The sequence below is a fragment of the Argopecten irradians genome, chromosome 13 (genome assembly GCF_041381155.1).
Source record: "Argopecten irradians isolate NY chromosome 13, Ai_NY, whole genome shotgun sequence".
In the NCBI taxonomy this organism is placed as follows: domain Eukaryota; kingdom Metazoa; phylum Mollusca; class Bivalvia; order Pectinida; family Pectinidae; genus Argopecten; species Argopecten irradians.
In genome coordinates this window covers 1,009,121-1,030,259 of record NC_091146.1, presented here as the reverse complement: position 1 = coordinate 1,030,259, position 21,139 = coordinate 1,009,121, and the positions used below count along the sequence as shown (strand labels likewise).

Genomic DNA, 21,139 nt, shown 5'->3' with positions numbered 1-21,139 from the left:
GTTGAGTTGTGTGTGACGCGTCTGGGGTGTACACACACAACGTCACTCCTCTCGATATAGGAGGAAGGATTCGTTATAGATGTACAGGAATGTGATGAGGTTTAGGCTTGATGTGACGTCTGGGGTGTACACACTGACGTCACATCGTACTAATAGGAGGAAAGGATGTTATAATATGTACAGGGAAGTGGACAGGGAAGGTTTGATGTGATGTCTGGGTGTACAACACTACGATCCAGCTTCTGTAATAAGTGCAAGGATGGATATAATTGGTAGATGAAGATTGAGGCTTTGAATTGCAAGTTCTGGGGTGCAACAACTTAGCTGTTCACTATTCTAGGACTAGTGAGGTTGATGTTAATAACATGTACCAGGAATGGATGGTTTGATGTGTTGAGAATGTTGTGCGCCGGGAAGTACACACGCTGTCACTCTGTATAGGAGAAGGATGTTATACTATGTACAGGAAATGGAGGTTTTGATGTGTCCTCTGGTGCGGTGGTATCCACACGACTCACTTCCTGTAGTAGGAGGAAAGGATGTTATAATGTACAGGAAGATGGAGGTTTGAGACTGCTTGACGGCGTCTTGGTGTGTACACACCAGAACGTCACTTCTGTAATAGGAGGAATGGAGAGTTTGATAATGTACCAGGAAGTGGAGGTTTTGATGTGACGTCTGCTGGTGTACGACACACGACGTCACTTCTGGTATAGGAGGAAGGATGTCGTATAGATGTAACAGGAAAATGGAGGTTTCTGATGATGGACGTCATGCACGTGTACGACACGACGTCCACTTCTGTATGTTTTAGGAGCAGGTTAGTATGCATAAATATACAGGAAATGGAGGGTTTGATGTTGACGTGTTCTGGTTGTAACACACGTCGTCACTATCTGATATAGGAGGAGGTATGTTTATAATGTACAGGTATAGGAGGTGTTCGAATGTCGACGTCTGAGGTGTACACACGGACGACCTCATACTGGACTGTAATATAGGCAGGTATAGATGAATGTAATGTACAGTATGTATGGAGCGTTTGATGTGACGTGACAGGGTGTACACACTACGCGCACTTCTGTATAGGAGGAAGGATGTTTATTTAATGTAACAGGAAGTGGAGGTTTGGATGTGACGACCTTGGTGTGTACTCACACTACGTCATCTTCGTGGCTGATAGGAGGAAAGGTGATGTTTATAATGTCTACAGGGAAGTGAGTAGTTTTTGAGCTGTTGACGTCGGTGGGATAGTAAACAACAAACGACAACGTCACTGACTGTATAGGAGGAGGATGTTATAATGTACAGAAGTGGAGTGTTTTGATGTTGTTGTCTAACGTTGTAGCACTCAAAGCGTACGTCTGACTTCTGTATAGGCGGAAGGATGTTATATATGTACAGGAAGTGAGCGGATGTTGATGTGTTGTTCTGGTGTGTACACACTACGTCACTTCTGTAATAGGAGGAAGGAATGTTTATAATGTACAGGAAGTGGAGGTTTTGATGATGACCAATCTGGGTGTGACACACGACGTGCTCTGTCTGTATAGTAAGGAAGGATTGTTTATAAATGTACAGGAGGACCCAGTGGGGCGACGGTTTTCGATGTGACGTTCTGGTGTGTCACACACAACGTCACTTGTCTGTATAGGAGGAAGGATGTTATATAATGTACATGGAAGTGATGAGGTTTGATGTGACGTCTGGTCTGGGTGTAGTACACACACGTCACTTCTGGTATAGGAGGAAGGATGTTAACAATGTATAGGAAGTGGAGGTTTGATGTGGTTGTCTGGGTGTACAACATCTACGTCACTTCTGTATAGGAGGAAGGATGTTATAATGTACAGGAAGTGGAGGTTTGATGTGACGTCTGGGTGTACACACGACGTCACTTCTGTATAGGAGGAAGGATGTTATAATGTACAGGAAGTGGAGGTTTGATGTGACGTCTGGGTGTACACACGACGTCACTTCTGTATAGGAGGAAGGATGTTATAATGTACAGGAAGTGGAGGTTTGATGTGACGTCTGGGTGTACACACGACGTCACCTTCTGTAAAGGAGGAAGGATGTTATAATGTACAGGAAGTGAGTTTGATGTGTTGTTGTGTAACACGGAGTTACTTCAGGTATAGGAGGATGGATGTTATAATGTACAGGTAAGTGGAGGTTTTGATGCATGTGAACGTCTGGGTGTACACACACAACGTTCACTTCTGTATAGGAGGAAGGATGTTATAATGTACAGGAAGTGGAGGTTTGATGTGACGTCTGGGTGTACACACGACGTCACTTCTGTATAGGAGGAAAGATGTTTATAATGTACAGTGAAGTGGAGGTGTTGGATGTGACGTCTGAGTGTACACACAACCAAACGTCACTTTCTGTATAGGAGGAAGGATTTTATAAATGTACAATGAAGTGGAGGTTTGATGTGAACGTCGTGGGTGTACACTCACAGACGTCACTTCTGTATAGGAAGTAAGGATGTTAATATAATGTACAGGAAGTGGAGGTTTTGTTTGATGTGACGTCTGGGTGTACACAACGACGTCACTTCTGTATAGGAGGAAGGATGTTATAATGTACAGGAAGTGGAGGTTTTGATGTGACGTCTGGGTGTACACACCACGTCACTTCTGTATAGGAGGAAGGATGTTATTAATAGTGTACAGGAAGATGGAGGTTTGATGTGTTTCTCTGGGTGTACACCATACGTAACGATCACTTCTGTATAGGAGGAAGGATGTTTATAATGTACAGAAGTGGAGTGTTTGATGTGACTCTATGGAGTGTACACAACGACGTCACTTTCGTCTGTATAGGAAGGAAGGATGTTATAATGTACGAGGAAAGTGAGAGGTTTGATTGTGACGTCTGGGATGTACCACAACGACGTCACTTCTGTTATAGGGATGAAGGATTGTTATAATGCGTACAGGAAGAGGGAGGTTTGATGTGACTCTGGGTGTACACAAGCGACGTCACTTCTGTATAGGAAGGGAAGGGGATGTTATAATGTATAGGAAGTGGAGGTTTGATGTGGTTGTCCTGGGGTGTACACACGACTACGTCACTTCTGTATAGGAGGAAGGAAAAAAAATTGTTTATAATTGTACAGGAAAAAAAAAGTGGAGGTTTGATGTGACTTCTGGGGTGTACACAACGACGTCACTTCTGTATTAGGAGGAAGGATGTTTATAATGTACAGGAAGTGGAGGTTTGATGTGACGTCTGGGTGCTACACACTCAACGTCACTTCTGTATAGGGAGGAAGGATGTTATAGATGTACAGGAAGTGGAGGTTTGATGTGTGGCCTGGGCCAGTACACACGACGTCACTTCTGTATAGGAGGTAAGGATGTTATATATCTGTACAGGAAATGGAGGTTTGATGTGACGTCTGGGTGTACACACCTACGTCACTTCTGTAATAAGAGGAAGGATGTCTGATAATTGTACAGGAAAGTGGAGGTTTTGGATGTGACGTCTGGGTGTAGCACCACAACGTCACTATTGTATAGGTAGGAAAGGATGTTATAATGTACAGGAAGTGGAGGTTTGATGTGAGCGTCTGGGTGTACACACTACGACGTCACTTCTGTATAGGAGGAAGGATGTTATAATGTAACAGGAAGTGGAGGTTTGATGTGACGTCTGGGTGTACACACAACGTCACTTCTGTATAGGAGGAAGGATGTTATAATGTACAGGAAATGGAGGTTTGATGTGCACGTCTGGGTGTACACACTACGTCACTTCTGTATAGGGAGGAAGGAATGTTATAATGTACAGGTAAGTGGAGGTTTGATGTGACGTCTGGGTGTACACCTCCACACACGTATCACTTCTGTATAGGAGGAAGGATGTTATAATGTACAGGAGTGGAGGTTTGATGTGACGTCTGGGTGTACACACGACGTCACTTCTGTATATGAGGGAAGGATGTTATAATGTACATGAAGTGGAGGTTTTGATGTGACGTTCTGGGTTGTACCTGACACAACGTCACTTCTGTATAGGAGGAAGGGATGTTATAATGTACAGGAAGTGGAGGTTATGATGTGACGTTCTGGGTGTGGGACAAACACGACGACGTCACTTCTGTATAGGAGGAAGGATGTTATAATGTTACAGGAAGTGGAGGTTTGATGTGACGTCTGGGTGTACACACACACGTCACTTCTGTATAAGGAGATGGAAGGATGTTATAATGTACAGGAAGTGGAGGTTTGATGTGACGTCTGGGTGTACAGACACGGCTACGTCACTTCTGTATAGGAGGAAGGAAGATTATAAATGTACAGGAAGTGGAGGTTGGATGTGTGACGTCTGGGTGTACACACGAACGTCACTGTCTGTATAGGAGGAATGATGTTTATAATGTACAGGAAGTGGAGGTTTGATGTGACGTCTGGGTGTACACACGACGTCACTTCTGTATAGGAGGAAGGATGTTATAATGTACAGGAAGTGGAGGTTTGATGTGACGTCTGGGTGTACACACGACGTCACTTCTGTATAGGAGGAAGGATGTTATAATGTACAGGAAGTGGAGGTTTGATGTGAAGTCTGGGTGTACACACGACGTCACTTCTGTATAGGAGGAAGGATGTTATAATGTACAGGAAGTGGAGTGGTTTGATTGTGACGTCTGGTGTACACACAGACGTCACACTCTGTATACGGAGGAAAGGATGGTTTTATAATGACAGGAAGTGGAGGTTTGATGTGACGTCTGGCTCCTGTACACACGACGACACTTACTGTAATAGGAGGAAGGTATGTTATAATGTACAGGTAAGTGGAGAGTTTGATGTAACGTCTGGGTGTACACACAACGTCACTTCTGTATAGGAGGGAAGGGATGTTATAATGTACAGGAAGTGAGAGGTTTGATGTGACGTCTGGGTGTACACACAAACGACGTCCACTATCTGTTAAGGATAAGGAATGTTATAAAGTACAGGAAATGGAGGGTTTGATGTGACCCGTCTGGGTGTACACACCTGACGTCACTTCCTGTATAGGTAGGAAGGAATGTTATAATGTACAGGAAGTGGAGGTTTGATGTGACGTCTGGGTGTACACACGACGTCACTTCTGTATAGGAGGAAGGATGTTATAATGTACAGGAAGTGGAGGTTTGATGTGACGTCTGGGTGTACACACACGACGTCACTTCTGTATAGGAGGAAGGATGTTAATAATGTACAGGAAGTGTGGAGGTTTGATGTGACCGTCTGGGTGTAGACACACATCGCGACGTCACTTCTGTATAGGAGGAAGGATGTTATAATGTAAAGGAAGTGAGGTTTTGATGTGACGTCTGGTGTACACATGACGTCACTTTCTGTATAGGAGGAAGGATGTTATAATGTACGAGGAAGTGGAGGTTTGATTGTGAACGTCTGGGTGTACACACAACGTCAATTCTGTTATAGAGGAAGTGGATGTTATAAGTACCAGGAAGTGGAGGTTGATGTGACGTCTGGTGTGTACACACGACGTCACTTCTGTATAGGATAGGGATGTTAAATGTACAGAAATATGGAGGTTTGATGTGACGTCTGGGTGTATACACGACGTCACTTCTGTATAGGGAGGAAGGATTATTTTTATAATGTACAGCGAAGTGGGAGAGGTTTGATGTGTGACGTCTGGGTTTGCGTGTGTTAACACACGACGTCACTTCTGTAATAAGGAGGAAGATGTATATATATGTAAAGGAGGAAGGTTTGTATGTGTGGCCTGGGACAGGACACACGGACGGACACGTTCTGTACAGGTTTGATGTGAAGTCTGGGTGTACACACTACTCCATTTTTTCTTCTGTTATAGGATGGAAGTAAAGTAATAATTTGTACCTGACAGTGGAGGTTATGATGTTGCGCGCCTTGGGTGTACACACGAAACCGTCACATCTGTATAAGTGATGGAGAGGATGTATAATGTTGCCGGAAGTGGAGGTTTGATGTGACCCTCTGGTGTAGCACAGCGACGTCACTTCTGTATAGGGAGGAAGGAATGCTTTATAAGTGTACAGGAAGTGGAGGTTTTGATGTGACGTCTGGGTGTACACACAACGACTCACTTCTAGTATAGGAGAAGTATGTATATAATGTTGAACAGAAGTGGAGGTTTGATGTGACGTCGTGTAGTGTACACACAAGACGGTCACTTCTGTATAGGAGGTAAGGATGTTATAATGTACAGGAAGTATGTGAGGTTTGATGTGACGTCTGGGTGAACACACTACAGTCACGTCACTTCTGTATAGGGAAAGAAGGGATTTTATAATGTACAAGGAAGTGGAGGGTTGGATGTGACGTCTGGGTGTAGCACACACATCGTCAACTTCTGTATCAGAGGAAGGATGTTATAATGTACAGGAAGTGTGGAGCGTTTGTGATGTGTGACATTCTGGTGTAAGCACACGACGTCACTTCTGTATAGGTTGAAGGATTTATAATGTACAGGAAAGTGGCTAGGAATTGATGTGACCGGCTGGTAGTACACACGACGTCACTTCTGTAGTAGGAGGAAGGATGTTTATAATTGTACAGTAAGTAGGAGGTTTTGATGTGACGTCTGGGTGTGACTGGCACGACGTCACTTCTGTATAGGAGGGAAGGATGTTATAATGTACAGGAAATGGAGGTTTGAAAATGTGACGTCTGGGTGTACACACACGACCGTCACTTCTGTAAGGAGGAAGGAGATGTTATAATGTACAGAGAATGTGGAGGAGTTGATGTGACGTTCGGGGGTGTGACACACGACGTCACTTCTTTATAGGAGGAAGGATGTTAATAAATGTACACAGGAAGTGAGGTTTGATGTGACGTTGGGGTGTTACAGTCCTGGCATAGACACGTACGACGTCACTTCTAGTAATAGGAGGAAGGATGTGTATACATGTACAGTTGAAAGTGGAGGTTTGGATGCGTACGAGCTCTGGTGTACACACACGTCCACTTCCTGTATAAGGAGGACGGAGGATGTTATAATGTACAGGAAGGTGGAGGTTTGATTTAGTGTACACTCTACGTCACTTCTGGAGGAAGGATGTTATAATGTACAGGACTTCGTCTAGGTGACACACACTGTATTCTGTATAGGAAAGAAAGGATGTTATAATGTACCCGGAAGTGGAGGTTTGATGTGACGTCTGGGTTTACACACGACGTCACTTACTTCTGTAATAGGAGGAAGGATGTTATAATGTAGCAGGAAGTGGAGGTTAGATGATTGACTGTCTTGGGTTGTACACACGACGTCACTTCTGTATAGAAGTGAAGGAGATTTATATATGTACAGGAAGTGGAGGAGTTTGATGATGACGTCTGGTGGACACAATGATCAACGTCTCTTCCTTCTTTATAGGGAAGAAAGGATGATATATAGATGAGTTAACATGAAGTGTGAGTTTTTGATGTGACGTTCTGGTGTTTCACACACCGATCTCTTCTGTAAAGGAGAGAAGGATGTTATACAATGTACAGAAATGGAGGTTTGATGTTACGTCTGGGTGTACACACTACGTCACTGTCAGTATAGGAGGAAGGATGTATATACTGTACATAGGAAAGTGGAGGTTTGATGTGACGACTGGGTGAACACACTCCGACGACACTTCTGTACGGAGGAAGGATGATGTTATAATGTAACAGGAAGTTGGAGGTTTCTGATGTGACGTTGTACCTAGGTGTAACACACACGACGCGACTTCCTGTATAGGAGGAAGGATGTTATAATAATGTACAGGAAGTGGAGTTCCTGACTGTATGAACGTCTGGGTGTACACACGTTTTGTCACTTCAGTCTTGTTCCTACTGAAGAAGGCATGTTGTATTGAATGTCCTAGATCCACTGAACTTACCGTCTGTATTACAAAGTTGTATTAATTCCATGATTTGGAGGTTGGTCCAGACTAAGGTTAGTGATGTTGGATAGTAGCTGAGGTTACGACAACTTCAGTAAGGAATGAGTCATGCACCCCAAACTACAAAGACGGAAAATCTGATCAATCAATAAAATTATACTACCATAACCCCTTAATGTCCATCTCCATGAGGGTTCCTACTGTATTAGTCATTTGTATTAATGTCCATCTCCATCAGGGTTCCTACTGTATTAGTCATTTGTATAAATGTCCATCTCCATGAGTGTTCCTACTGTATTAGTCATTTGTATTAATGTCCTTCTCCATCAGGGTTCCTACTGTATTAGTCATTTGTATTAATGTCCTTCTCCATCAGGGTTCCTACTGTATTAGCCATTTGTATTAATGTCCTTCTCCATCAGGGTTCCTACTGTATTAGCCATTTGTATTAATGTCCATCTCCATGAGGGTTCCTACTGTATTAGCCATTTGTATTAATGTCCATCTCCATGAGGGTTCCTACTGTATTAGCCATTTGTATAAATGTCCTTCTCCATCAGGGTTCCTACTGTATTAGTCATTTGTATTAATGACCTTCTCCATCAGGGTTCCTACTGTATTAGTCATTTGTATTAATGTCCTTCTCCATCAGGGTTCCTACTGTATTAGTCATTTGTATTAATGTCCTTCTCCATCAGGGTTCCTACTGTATTAGTCATTTGTATTAATGTCCTTCTCCATCAGGGTTCCTACTGTATTAGTCATTTGTATTAATGTCCTTCTCCATCAGGGTTCCTACTGTATTAACCATTTGTATTAATGTCCTTCTCCATGAGGGTTCCTACTGTATTAGTCATTTGTATTAATGACCTTCTCCATCAGGGTTCCTACTGTATTAGTCATTTGTATTAATGTCCTTCTCCATCAGGGTTCCTACTGTATTAGTCATTTGTATTAATGTCCATTCTCATCAGGGTTCCTACTGTATTAGTCATTTGTATTAATGTCCTTCTCCATCAGGGTTCCTACTGTATTAGTCATTTGTATTAATGTCCATCTCCATCAGGGTTCCTACTGTATTAGTCATTTGTATTAATGTCCTTCTCCATCAGGGTTCCTACTGTATTAGTCATTTGTATTAATGTCCTTCTCCATGAGTGTTCCTACTGTATTAGCCATTTGTATTAATGTCCTTCTCCATCAGGGTTCCTACTGTATTAGTCATTTGTATTAATGTCCTTCTCCATCAGGGTTCCTACTGTATTAGTCATTTGTATTAATGTCCTTCTCCATCAGGGTTCCTACTGTATTAGTCATTTGTATTAATGTCCATCTCCATGAGGGTTCCTACTGTATTAGTCATTTGTATTAATGTCCTTCTCCATCAGGGTTCCTACTGTATTAGTCATTTGTATTAATGTCCATCTCCATGAGGGTTCCTACTGTATTAGTCATTTGTATTAATGTCCTTCTCCATCAGGGTTCCTACTGTATTAGTCATTTGTATTAATGTCCTTCTCCATCAGGGTTCCTACTGTATTAGTCATTTGTATTAATGACCTTCTCCATCAGGGTTCCTACTGTATTAGTCATTTGTATTAATGACCTTCTCCATCAGGGTTCCTACTGTATTAGTCATTTGTATTAATGTCCTTCTCCATCAGGGTTCCTACTGTATTAGTCATTTGTATTAATGTCCTTCTCCATCAGGGTTCCTACTGTATTAGTCATTTGTATTAATGTCCTTCTCCATCAGGGTTCCTACTGTATTAGTCATTTGTATTAATGTCCTTCTCCATCAGGGTTCCTACTGTATTAGTCATTTGTATTAATGTTCTTCTCCATCAGGGTTCCTACTGTATTAGTCATTTGTATTAATGACCTTCTCCATCAGGGTTCCTACTGTATTAGTCATTTGTATTAATGTCCTTCTCCATCAGGGTTCCTACTGTATTAGTCATTTGTATTAATGTCCTTCTCCATCAGGGTTCCTACTGTATTAGTCATTTGTATTAATGTCCTTCTCCATCAGGGTTCCTACTGTATTAGTCATTTGTATTAATGTCCTTCTCCATCAGGGTTCCTACTGTATTAGTCATTTGTATTAATGTCCTTCTCCATCAGGGTTCCTACTGTATTAGTCATTTGTATTAATGTCCTTCTCCATCAGGGTTCCTACTGTATTAACCATTTGTATTAATGTCCATCTCCATCAGGGTTCCTACTGTATTAGTCATTTGTATTAATGTCCTTCTCCATCAGGGTTCCTACTGTATTAGTCATTTGTATTAATGTCCATCTCCATCAGGGTTCCTACTGTATTAGTCCATTTGTATTAATGTCCTTCTCCATCAGGGTTCCTACTGTATTAGTCATTTGTATTAATGTCCCTTCTCCATCAGGGTTCCTACTGTATTAGTCATTTGTATTAATGTCCTTCTCCATCAGGGTTCCTACTGTATTAGTCATTTGTATTAATGTCCTTCTCCATCAGGGTTCCTACTGTATTAGTCATTTGTATTAATGTCCTTCTCCATCAGGGTTCCTACTGTATTAGTCATTTGTATTAATGTCCATCTCCATCAGGGTTCCTACTGTATTAGTCATTTGTATTAATGTCCTTCTCCATCAGGGTTCCTACTGTATTAGTCATTTGTATTAATGTCCATCTCCATCAGGGTTCCTACTGTATTAGTCATTTGTATAAATGTCCATCTCCATCAGGGTTCCTACTGTATTAGTCATTTGTATTAATGTCCTTCTCCATCAGGGTTCCTACTGTATTAGTCATTTGTATTAATGTCCTTCTCCATCAGGGTTCCTACTGTATTAGTCATTTGTATTAATGTCCTTCTCCATCAGGGTTCCTACTGTATTAGTCATTTGTATTAATGTCCTTCTCCATCAGGGTTCCTACTGTATTAGTCATTTGTATTAATGTCCTTCTCCATCAGGGTTCCTACTGTATTAGTCATTTGTATTAATGTCCTTCTCCATCAGGGTTCCTACTGTATTAGTCATTTGTATTAATGTCCATCTCCATCAGGGTTCCTACTGTATTAGTCATTTGTATTAATGTCCTTCTCCATCAGGGTTCCTACTGTATTAGTCATTTGTATTAATGTCCTTCTCCATCAGGGTTCCTACTGTATTAGTCATTTGTATTAATGTCCATCTCCATCAGGGTTCCTACTGTATTAGTCATTTGTATTAATGTCCTTCTCCATCAGGGTTCCTACTGTATTAGTCATTTGTATTAATGTCCTTCTCCATCAGGGTTCCTACTGTATTAGTCATTTGTATTAATGTCCTTCTCCATCAGGGTTCCTACTGTATTAGTCATTTGTATTAATGTCCTTCTCCATCAGGGTTCCTACTGTATTAGTCATTTGTATTAATGTCCTTCTCCATCAGGGTTCCTACTGTATTAGTCATTTGTATTAATCTTCTACATCAGGGTTCCTATTATTAGTCATTTGTTAAATGTCCTTCTCCATCAGGGTTCCTACTGTATTAGCCATTTGTATTAATGTCCTTCTCCATCAGGGTTCCTACTGTATTAGTCATTTGTATTAATGTCCTTCTCCATCAGGGTTCCTACTGTATTAGTCATTTGTATTAATGTCCTTCTCCATCAGGGTTCCTACTGTATTAGTCATTTGTATTAATGTCCTTCTCCATCAGGGTTCCTACTGTATTAGCCATTTGTATTAATGTCCTTCTCCATCAGGGTTCCTACTGTATTAGTCATTTGTATAAATGTCCTTCTCCATGAGGGTTCCTACTGTATTAGTCATTTGTATTAATGACCTTCTCCATCAGGGTTCCTACTGTATTAGTCATTTGTATTAATGTCCTTCTCCATCAGGGTTCCTACTGTATTAGTCATTTGTATTAATGTCCTTCTCCATCAGGGTTCCTACTGTATTAGTCATTTGTATTAATGTCCTTCTCCATCAGGGTTCCTACTGTATTAGTCATTTGTATTAATGTCCTTCTCCATCAGGGTTCCTACTGTATTAGTCATTTGTATTAATGTCCTTCTCCATCAGGGTTCCTACTGTATTAGTCATTTGTATTAATGTCCTTCTCCATCAGGGTTCCTACTGTATTAGTCATTTGTATTAATGTCCATCTCCATCAGGGTTCCTACTGTATTAGTCATTTGTATTAATGTCCTTCTCCATCAGGATTCCATCAGGGTTCCTACTGTATTAGTCATTTGTATTAATGTCCTTCTACATCAGGGTTCCTACTGTATTAGTCATTTGTATTAATGTCCTTCTCCATCAGGGTTCCTACTGTATTAGTCATTTGTATTAATGTCCTTCTCCATCAGGGTTCCTACTGTATTAGTCATTTGTATTAATGTCCTTCTCCATCAGGGTTCCTACTGTATTAGTCATTTGTATTAATGTCCTTCTCCATCAGGGTTCCTACTGTATTAGTCATTTGTATTAATGACCTTCTCCATCAGTGTTCCTACTGTATTAGTCATTTGTATTAATGTCCTTCTCCATCAGGGTTCCTACTGTATTAGTCATTTGTATTAATGTCCTTCTCCATCAGGGTTCCTACTGTATTAGTCATGTATTAGTATTTGTATTAATGTCCTTCTCATCAGGGTTCCATTACTGTATTGCATTTGTATAATGTCCTTCTCCATCAGGGTTCCTACTGTATTAGTCATTTGTATATTAATGTCCTTTCTCCATCAGGGTTCCTACTGTATTAGTCATTTGTATTAATGACCATCAGGGTCCATGAGGGTCCTACTGTATTAGCCATTTGTATTAATGTCCTTCTCCATGAGGTTCCTACTGTATTAGTCCATTTGTATTAATGTCTTTCTCCATCAGGGTTTCCTACTGTATTAGTCATTTGTATAAATGTCCTTCTCCATCAGTGTTCCTACTGTATTAGTCATTTGTATTAATGTCCTTCTCCATCAGGGTTCCTACTGTATTAGTCATTTGTATTAATGTCCTTCTCCATCAGGGTTCCTACTGTATTAGTCATTTGTATTAATGTCCTTCTCCATCAGGGTTCCTACTGTATTAGTCATTTGTATTAATGTCCTTCTCCATCAGGGTTTACTGTATTAGTCATTTGTATTAATGACCTTCTCCATCAGGGTTCCTACTGTATTAGTCATTTGTATTAATGTCCTTCTCCATCAGGGTTCCTACTGTATTAGTCATTTGTATTAATGTCCTTCTCCATCAGGGTTCCTACTGTATTAGTCATTTGTATTAATGTCCTTTCCATCAGGGTTCCTACTGTATTAGTCATTTGTATTAATGTCCTTCTCCATCAGGGTTCCTACTGTATTAGTCATTTGTATTAATGACCTTCTCCATCAGGGTTCCTACTGTATTAGTCATTTGTATTAATGTCCTTCTCCATCAGGGTTCCTACTGTATTAGTCATTTGTATTAATGTCCTTCTCCATCAGGGTTCCTACTGTATTAGTCATTTGTATTAATGACCTTCTCCATCAGGTTCCTACTGTATTAGTCATTTGTATTAATGTCCTTCTCCATCAGGGTTCCTACTGTATTAGTCATTTGTATTAATGTCCTTCTCCATGAGGGTTCCTACTGTATTAGTCATTTGTATTAATGTCCTTCTCCATCAGGGTTCCTACTGTATTAGTCATTTGTATTAATGACCTTCTCCATCAGGGTTCCTACTGTATTAGTCATTTGTATTAATGTCCATCTCCATGAGGGTTCCTACTGTATTAGTCATTTGTATTAATGTCCTTCTCCATCAGGGTTCCTACTGTATTAGTCATTTGTATTAATGTCCATCTCCATCAGGGTTCCTACTGTATTAGTCATTTGTATTAATGTCCTTCTCCATCAGGTTCCTACTGTATTAGTCATTTGTATTAATGTCCCTTCTCCATCAGGGTTCCTACTGTATTAGTCATTTGTATTAATGTCCTTCTACATCAGGGTTCCTACTGTATTAGTCATTTGTATTAATGTCCTTCTCCATCCAGGGTTCCTACTGTATTAGTCATTTGTATTAATGTCCTTCTCCATCAGGGTTCCTACTGTATTAGTCATTTGTATTAATGTCCTTCTACATCAGGGTTCCTACTGTATTAGTCATTTGTATTAATGTCCTTCTCCATCAGGGTTCCTACTGTATTAGTCATTTGTATTAATGTCCTTCTCCATCAGGGTTCCTACTGTATTAGTCATTTGTATTAATGTCCTTCTCCATCAGGGTTCCTACTGTATTAGTCATTTGTATTAATGTCCTTCTCCATCAGGGTTCCTACTGTATTAGTCATTTGTATTAATGTCCTTCTCCATCAGGGTTCCTACTGTATTAGTCATTTGTATAAATGACCTTCTCCATCAGGGTTCCTACTGTATTAGTCATTTGTATTAATGTCCTTTCTCCATCAGGGTTTCTACTGTATTGACATTTGTTTTAATCGTCCATTCTCCATCAGGGGTCCTATGTATTAATGTCAATTTGTATAATGTCCTTCCCATCAGGGGGTTCCTACTGTATTAGTCCATTGGTATAATGTCATCTCCCATCAGGGTTCCTACGGTATTAGGTCATTTGTATTAATGTCCTTCTCAGACTTCAGGGTTCCCCTACTGTATTAGTCATTTGTATAATGTCCTTCTCCATCAGGGTTCCTACTGTATTAGTCATTTGTATTAAATGTCCTTCTCCATCAGGGTTCCTACTGTGTTGAGTCATTTGTATTAATGTCCTTCTCCAATCAGGGTTCCTACTGTATTAGTCTATTTGTATTAATTGTCCTTCTCCATCAGGGTTCCTACTGTATTAGTCATTTGTATTAATTGTCCTTCTACATCAGGGTTCCTACTGTATTAGTCCATTTGTATAAATGACCTTCTCCATCAGGGTTCCTACTGTATTAGTCATTTGTATTAATGTCCTTCTCCATCAGGTTTCCTACTGTATTAGTCATTTTGTTATTAATGTCCTTCTCCATCAGGGTTCCTACTGTATTAGTCATTTGTATTAATGTCCATTCTCCATCAGGGTTCCTACTGTATTAGTATTAGTCCATCTCCATTTCCTACTGTATTAGTCATTTGTATTAATGTCCTTCTCCATCAGGGTTCCTACTGTATTAGTCATTTGTATTAATGTCCTTCTCCATCAGGGTTCCTACTGTATTAGTCATTTGTATTAATGTCCATTCTCCATCAGGGTTCCTACTGTATTAGTTTTGTATTAATGACCTTCTACATCAGTCGTTCCTACTGTATTAGTCATTTGTATAATTGTCTTTCTACATCAGGGTTCCTACTGTCCTTCTCCATCAGTGTTACCTACTGTATTAGTTCATTTTGTATTAATGTCCTTCTCCATCAGGGTTCCTACTGTATTAGTCATTTGTATTAATGTCCTTTCTCCAGTTAGGGTTCCTATTCCACTGTATAGTCATTTGATGTATTAAAGGACTGTCCTTACTGTATGTACCAGATACATTCCACTACTGTACAAGAAGTTGTTATAGCTGATAGATCATCTAGTACTACTTAAGACTGTCCTTGTACTGTACCAGATACATACCACTACTGTACTACTGTACAAGTTTGTTATAGCTGATAGATCATCTAGTACTAAAAGACTGTCCTTGTACTGTACCAGATACATACCACTACTGTACTACTGTACAAGTTTGTTATAGCTGATAGATCATCTAGTACTAAAGACTGTCCTTGTACTGTACCAGATACATACCACTACTGTACTACTGTACAAGTTTGTTATAGCTGATAGATCTCTACTAAAGACTGTCTTTGTACTGTACCAGATACATACCACTACTGTACTATGTACAAGTTTGTTATAGCTGATAGATCATCTAGTACTAAAGACTGTCCTTGTACTGTACCAGATACATACCACTACTGTACTACTGTACAAGTTTGTTATAGCTGATAGATCATCTAGTACTAAAGACTGTCCTTGTACTGTACCAGATACATACCACTACTGTACTACTGTACAAGTTTGTTATAGCTGATAGATCATCTAGTACTAAAGACCGTCCTTGTACTGTACCAGATACATACCACTACTGTACTACTGTACAAGTTTGTTTGTTATAGCTGATAGATCATCTAGTACTAAAGACTGTCCTTGTACTGTACCAGATACATACCACTACTGTACTACTGTACAAGTTTGTTATAGCTGATAGATCATCTAGTACTAAAGACTGTCCTTGTACTGTACCAGATACATACCACTACTGTACTACTGTACAAGAAGTTTGTTATAGCTGATAGATCATCTAGTACTAAAGACTGTCCTTGTACTGTACCAGATACATACCACTACTGTACTACTGTACAAGTTTGTTATAGCTGATAGATCATCTAGTACTAAAGACTGTCCTAGTACTGTACCAGATACATACCACTACTGTACTACTGTACAAGTTTGTAATAGCTGATAGATCATCTAGTACTAAAGACTGTCCTTGTACTGTACCAGATACATACCACTACTGTACTACTGTACAAGTTTGTTATAGCTGATAGATCATCTAGTACTAAAGACTGTCCTTGTACTGTACCAGATACATACCACTACTACTGTACTACTGTACAAGTTTGTTATAGCTGATAGATCATCTAGTACTAAAGACTGTCCTTGTACTGTACCAGATACATACCACTACTGTACTACTGTACAAGTTTGTTATAGCTGATAGATCATCTAGTACTAAAGACTGTCCTTGTACTGTACCAGATACATACCACTACTGTACTACTGTACAAGTTTGTTATAGCTGATAGATCTATACTAGTACTAAAGACTGTCCTTGTACTGTACCAGATACATACCACTACTGTACTACTGTACAAGTTTGTTATAGCTGATAGATCATCTAGTACTAAAGACTGTCCTTGTACTGTACCAGATACATACCACTACTGTACTACTGTACAAGTTTGTTATAGCTGATAGATCATCTAGTACTAAAGACTGTCCTTGTTACTGTACCAGATACATACCACTACTGTACTACTGTACAAGTTTGTTATAGCTGATAGATCATCTAGTACTAAAAGACTGTCCTTGTACTGTACCAGATACATACCACTACTGTACTACTGTACAAGTTTGTTATAGCTGATAGATCATCTAGTACTAAAGACTGTCCTTGTACTGTACCAGATACATACCACTACTGTACTACTGTACAAGTTTTGTTATAGCTGATAGATCATCTAGTACTAAAGACTGTCCTTGTACTGTACCAGATACATACCACTACTGTACTACTGTACAAGTTTGTTATAGCTGATAGATCATCTAGTACTAAAGACTGTCCTTGTACTGTACCAGATACATACCACTACTGTACTACTGTACAAGTTTGTTATAGCTGATAGATCATCTAGTACTAAAGACTGTCCTTGTACTGTACCAGATACATACCACTACTGTACTACTGTACAAGTTTGTTATAGCTGATAGATCATCTAGTACTAAAGACTGTCCTTGTACTGTACCAGATACATACCACTACTGTACTACTGTACAAGTTTGTTATAGCTGATAGATCATCTAGTACTAAAGACTGTCCTTGTACTGTACCAGATACATACCACTACTGTACTACTGTACAAGTTTGTTATAGGCTGATAGATCATCTAGTACTAAAGACTGTCCTTGTACTGTACCAGATACATACCACTACTGTACTACTGTACAAGTTTGTTATAGCTGATAGATCATCTAGTACTAAAGACTGTCCTTGTACTGTACCAGATACATACCACTACTGTACTACTGTAACAAGTTTGTTATAGCTGATAGATCATCTAGTACTAAAGACTGTCCTTGTACTGTACCAGATACATACCACTACTGTACTACTGTACAAGTTTGTTATAGCTGATAGATCATCTAGTACTAAAGACTGTCCTTGTACTGTACCAGATACATACCACTACTGTACTACTGTACAAGAAGTTTGTTATAGCTGATAGATCATCTAGTACTAAAGACTGTCCTTGTACTGTACCAGATACATACCACTACTGTACTACTGTACAAGTTTGTTATAGCTGATAGATCATCTAGTACTAAAGACTGTCCTTGTACTGTACCAGATACATACCACTACTGTACTACTGTACAAGTTTGTTATAGCTGATAGATCATCTAGTACTAAAGACTGTCCTTGTACTGTACCAGATACATACCACTACTGTACTACTGTACAAGTTTGTTATAGCTGATAGATCATCTAGTACTAAAGACTGTCCTTGTACTGTACCAGATACATACCACTACTGTACTACTGTACAAGTTTGTTATAGCTGATAGATCATCTAGTACTAAAGACTGTCCTTGTACTGTACCAGATACATACCACTACTGTACTACTGTACAAGTTTGTTATAGCTGATAGATCATCTAGTACTAAAGACTGTCCTTGTACTGTACCAGATACATACCACTACTGTACTACTGTACAAGTTTGTTATAGCTGATAGATCATCTAGTACTAAAGACTGTCCTTGTACTGTACCAGATACATACCACTACTGTACTACTGTACAAGTTTGTTATAGCTGATAGATCATCTAGTACTAAAGACTGTCCTTGTACTGTACCAGATACATACCACTACTGTACTACTGTACAAGTTTGTTATAGCTGATAGATCATCTAGTACTAAAGACTGTCCTTGTACTGTACCAGATACATACCACTACTGTACTACTGTACAAGTTTGTTATAGCTGATAGATCATCTAGTACTAAAGACTGTCCTTGTACTGTACCAGATACATACCACTACTGTACTACTGTACAAGTTTGTTATAGCTGATAGATCATCTAGTACTAAAGACTGTCCTTGTACTGTACCAGATACATACCACTACTGTACTACTGTACAAGTTTGTTATAGCTGATAGATCATCTAGTACTAAAGACTGTCCTTGTACTGTACCAGATACATACCACTACTGTACTACTGTACAAGTTTGTTATAGCTGATAGATCATCTAGTACTAAAGACTGTCCTTGTACTGTACCAGATACATACCACTACTGTACTACTGTACAAGTTTGTTATAGCTGATAGATCATCTAGTACTAAAGACTGTCCTTGTACTGTACCAGATACATACCACTACTGTACTACTGTACAAGTTTGTTATAGCTGATAGATCATCTAGTACTAAAGACTGTCCTTGTACTGTACCAGATACATACCACTACTGTACTACTGTACAAGTTTGTTATAGCTGATAGATCATCTAGTACTAAAGACTGTCCTTGTACTGTACCAGATACATACCACTACTGTACTACTGTACAAGAAGTTTGTAATAGCTGATAGATCATCTAGTACTAAAGACTGTCCTTGTACTGTACCAGATACATACCAGATACATACCACTACTGTACTACTGTACAAGTTTGTTATAGCTGATAGATCATCTAGTACTAAAGACTGTCCTTGTACTGTACCAGATACATACCACTACTGTACTACTGTACAAGTTTGTTATAGCTGATAGATCATCTAGTACTAAAGACTGTCCTTGTACTGTACCAGATACATACCACTACTGTACTACTGTACAAGTTTGTTATAGCTGATAGATCATCTAGTACTAAAGACTGTCCTTGTACTGTACCAGATACATACCACTACTGTACTACTGTACAAGAAGTTTGTTATAGCTGATAGATCATCTAGTACTAAAGACTGTCCTTGTACTGTACCAGATACATACCACTACTGTACTACTGTACAAGTTTGTTATAGCTGATAGATCATCTAGTACTAAAGACTGTCCTTGTACTGTACCAGATACATACCACTACTGTACTACTGTACAAGAAGTTTGTTATAGCTGATAGATCATCTAGTACTAAAGACTGTCCTTGTACTGTACCAGATACATACCACTACTGTACTACTGTACAAGTTTGTTATAGCTGATAGATCATCTAGTACTAAAGACTGTCCTTGTACTGTACCAGATACATACCACTACTGTACTACTACTGTACAAGTTTGTTATAGCTGATAGATCATCTAGTACTAAAGACTGTCCTTGTACTGTACCAGATACATACCACTACTGTACTACTGTACAAGTTTGTTATAGCTGATAGATCATCTAGTACTAAAGACTGTCCTTGTACTGTACCAGATACATACCACTACTGTACTACTGTACAAGTTTGTTATAGCTGATAGATCATCTAGTACTAAAGACTGTCCTTGTACTGTACCAGATACATACCACTACTGTACTACTGTACAAGTTTGTTATAGCTGATAGATCATCTAGTACTAAAGACTGTCCTTGTACTGTACCAGATACATACCACTACTGTACTACTGTACAAGTTTGTTATAGCTGATAGATCATCTAGTACTAAAGACTGTTCTTGTACTGTACCAGATACATACCACTACTGTACTACTGTACAAGTTTGTTATAGCTGATAGATCATCTAGTACTAAAGACTGTCCTTGTACTGTACCAGATACATACCACTACTGTACTACTGTACAAGTTTGTTATAGCTGATAGATCATCTAGTACTAAAGACTGTCCTTGTACTGTACCAGATACATACCACTACTGTACATGGAAACCAGGAACAAAATATGATAGTCCCATGAAACTCCCATTAAAGTCACTTCCTTTCCAGAGCAAAATTTTAAAGTTTCTTAAAACCATTAATAACATAATAAAATACATATTGATGGCCTAAGATAAAGTAACAGCACCAAATATATTCAAAATTTCCTGCGTAACACAGAATAACTTTGGTGATTCATTTCGCTGTTTTGCCGTCTGGCGCAGAGACAGTCGACTACCGCACAGTATTTAGGACGACGACAGGAAACATCAGACGACATGCATTACGAAAATTAACATTTTACATATTGTAATTTTTATTTTTTAAAAGATGATGATGAGTGTAGTATTAACAGTAAGGTAATCAATTTTATGACATACAAAATTATCGATCTCGTTTTATTGTATAATATATTTCCCGCCAAAACAGTGAAAATCCAAATTGGCGATTGTGTCTGAAGGATTTTGGAAGGGGAAACATTATTTGTTTTAAAATGGAAGTTTTGGCAAATTAGTGAAAGGATTATCTCATTCCTGAATTTCTTTAAGCAAAGATGAACAACTTTCTGTAAGTTTTAATTTATCTGCATTTCTTTATCAACATGAAATCTTTG

General features: G+C 39.2%; 1 protein-coding gene across 1 annotated transcript in view; it reads right to left on the bottom strand.

Annotated features, from left to right (window-relative positions):
• Positions 1 to 428: 428 nt before the first annotated feature.
• Positions 429 to 21,139, bottom strand: part of LOC138306574 (leucine-rich repeat-containing protein 74A-like) — a 50,617-nt gene continuing 29,906 nt past the window's right edge. The window contains exon 8 of the mRNA XM_069247014.1: positions 429 to 521. Within this exon, the coding sequence (XP_069103115.1) occupies positions 429 to 521 (93 nt within the window). The remainder of the gene's footprint in view (positions 522 to 21,139) is intronic.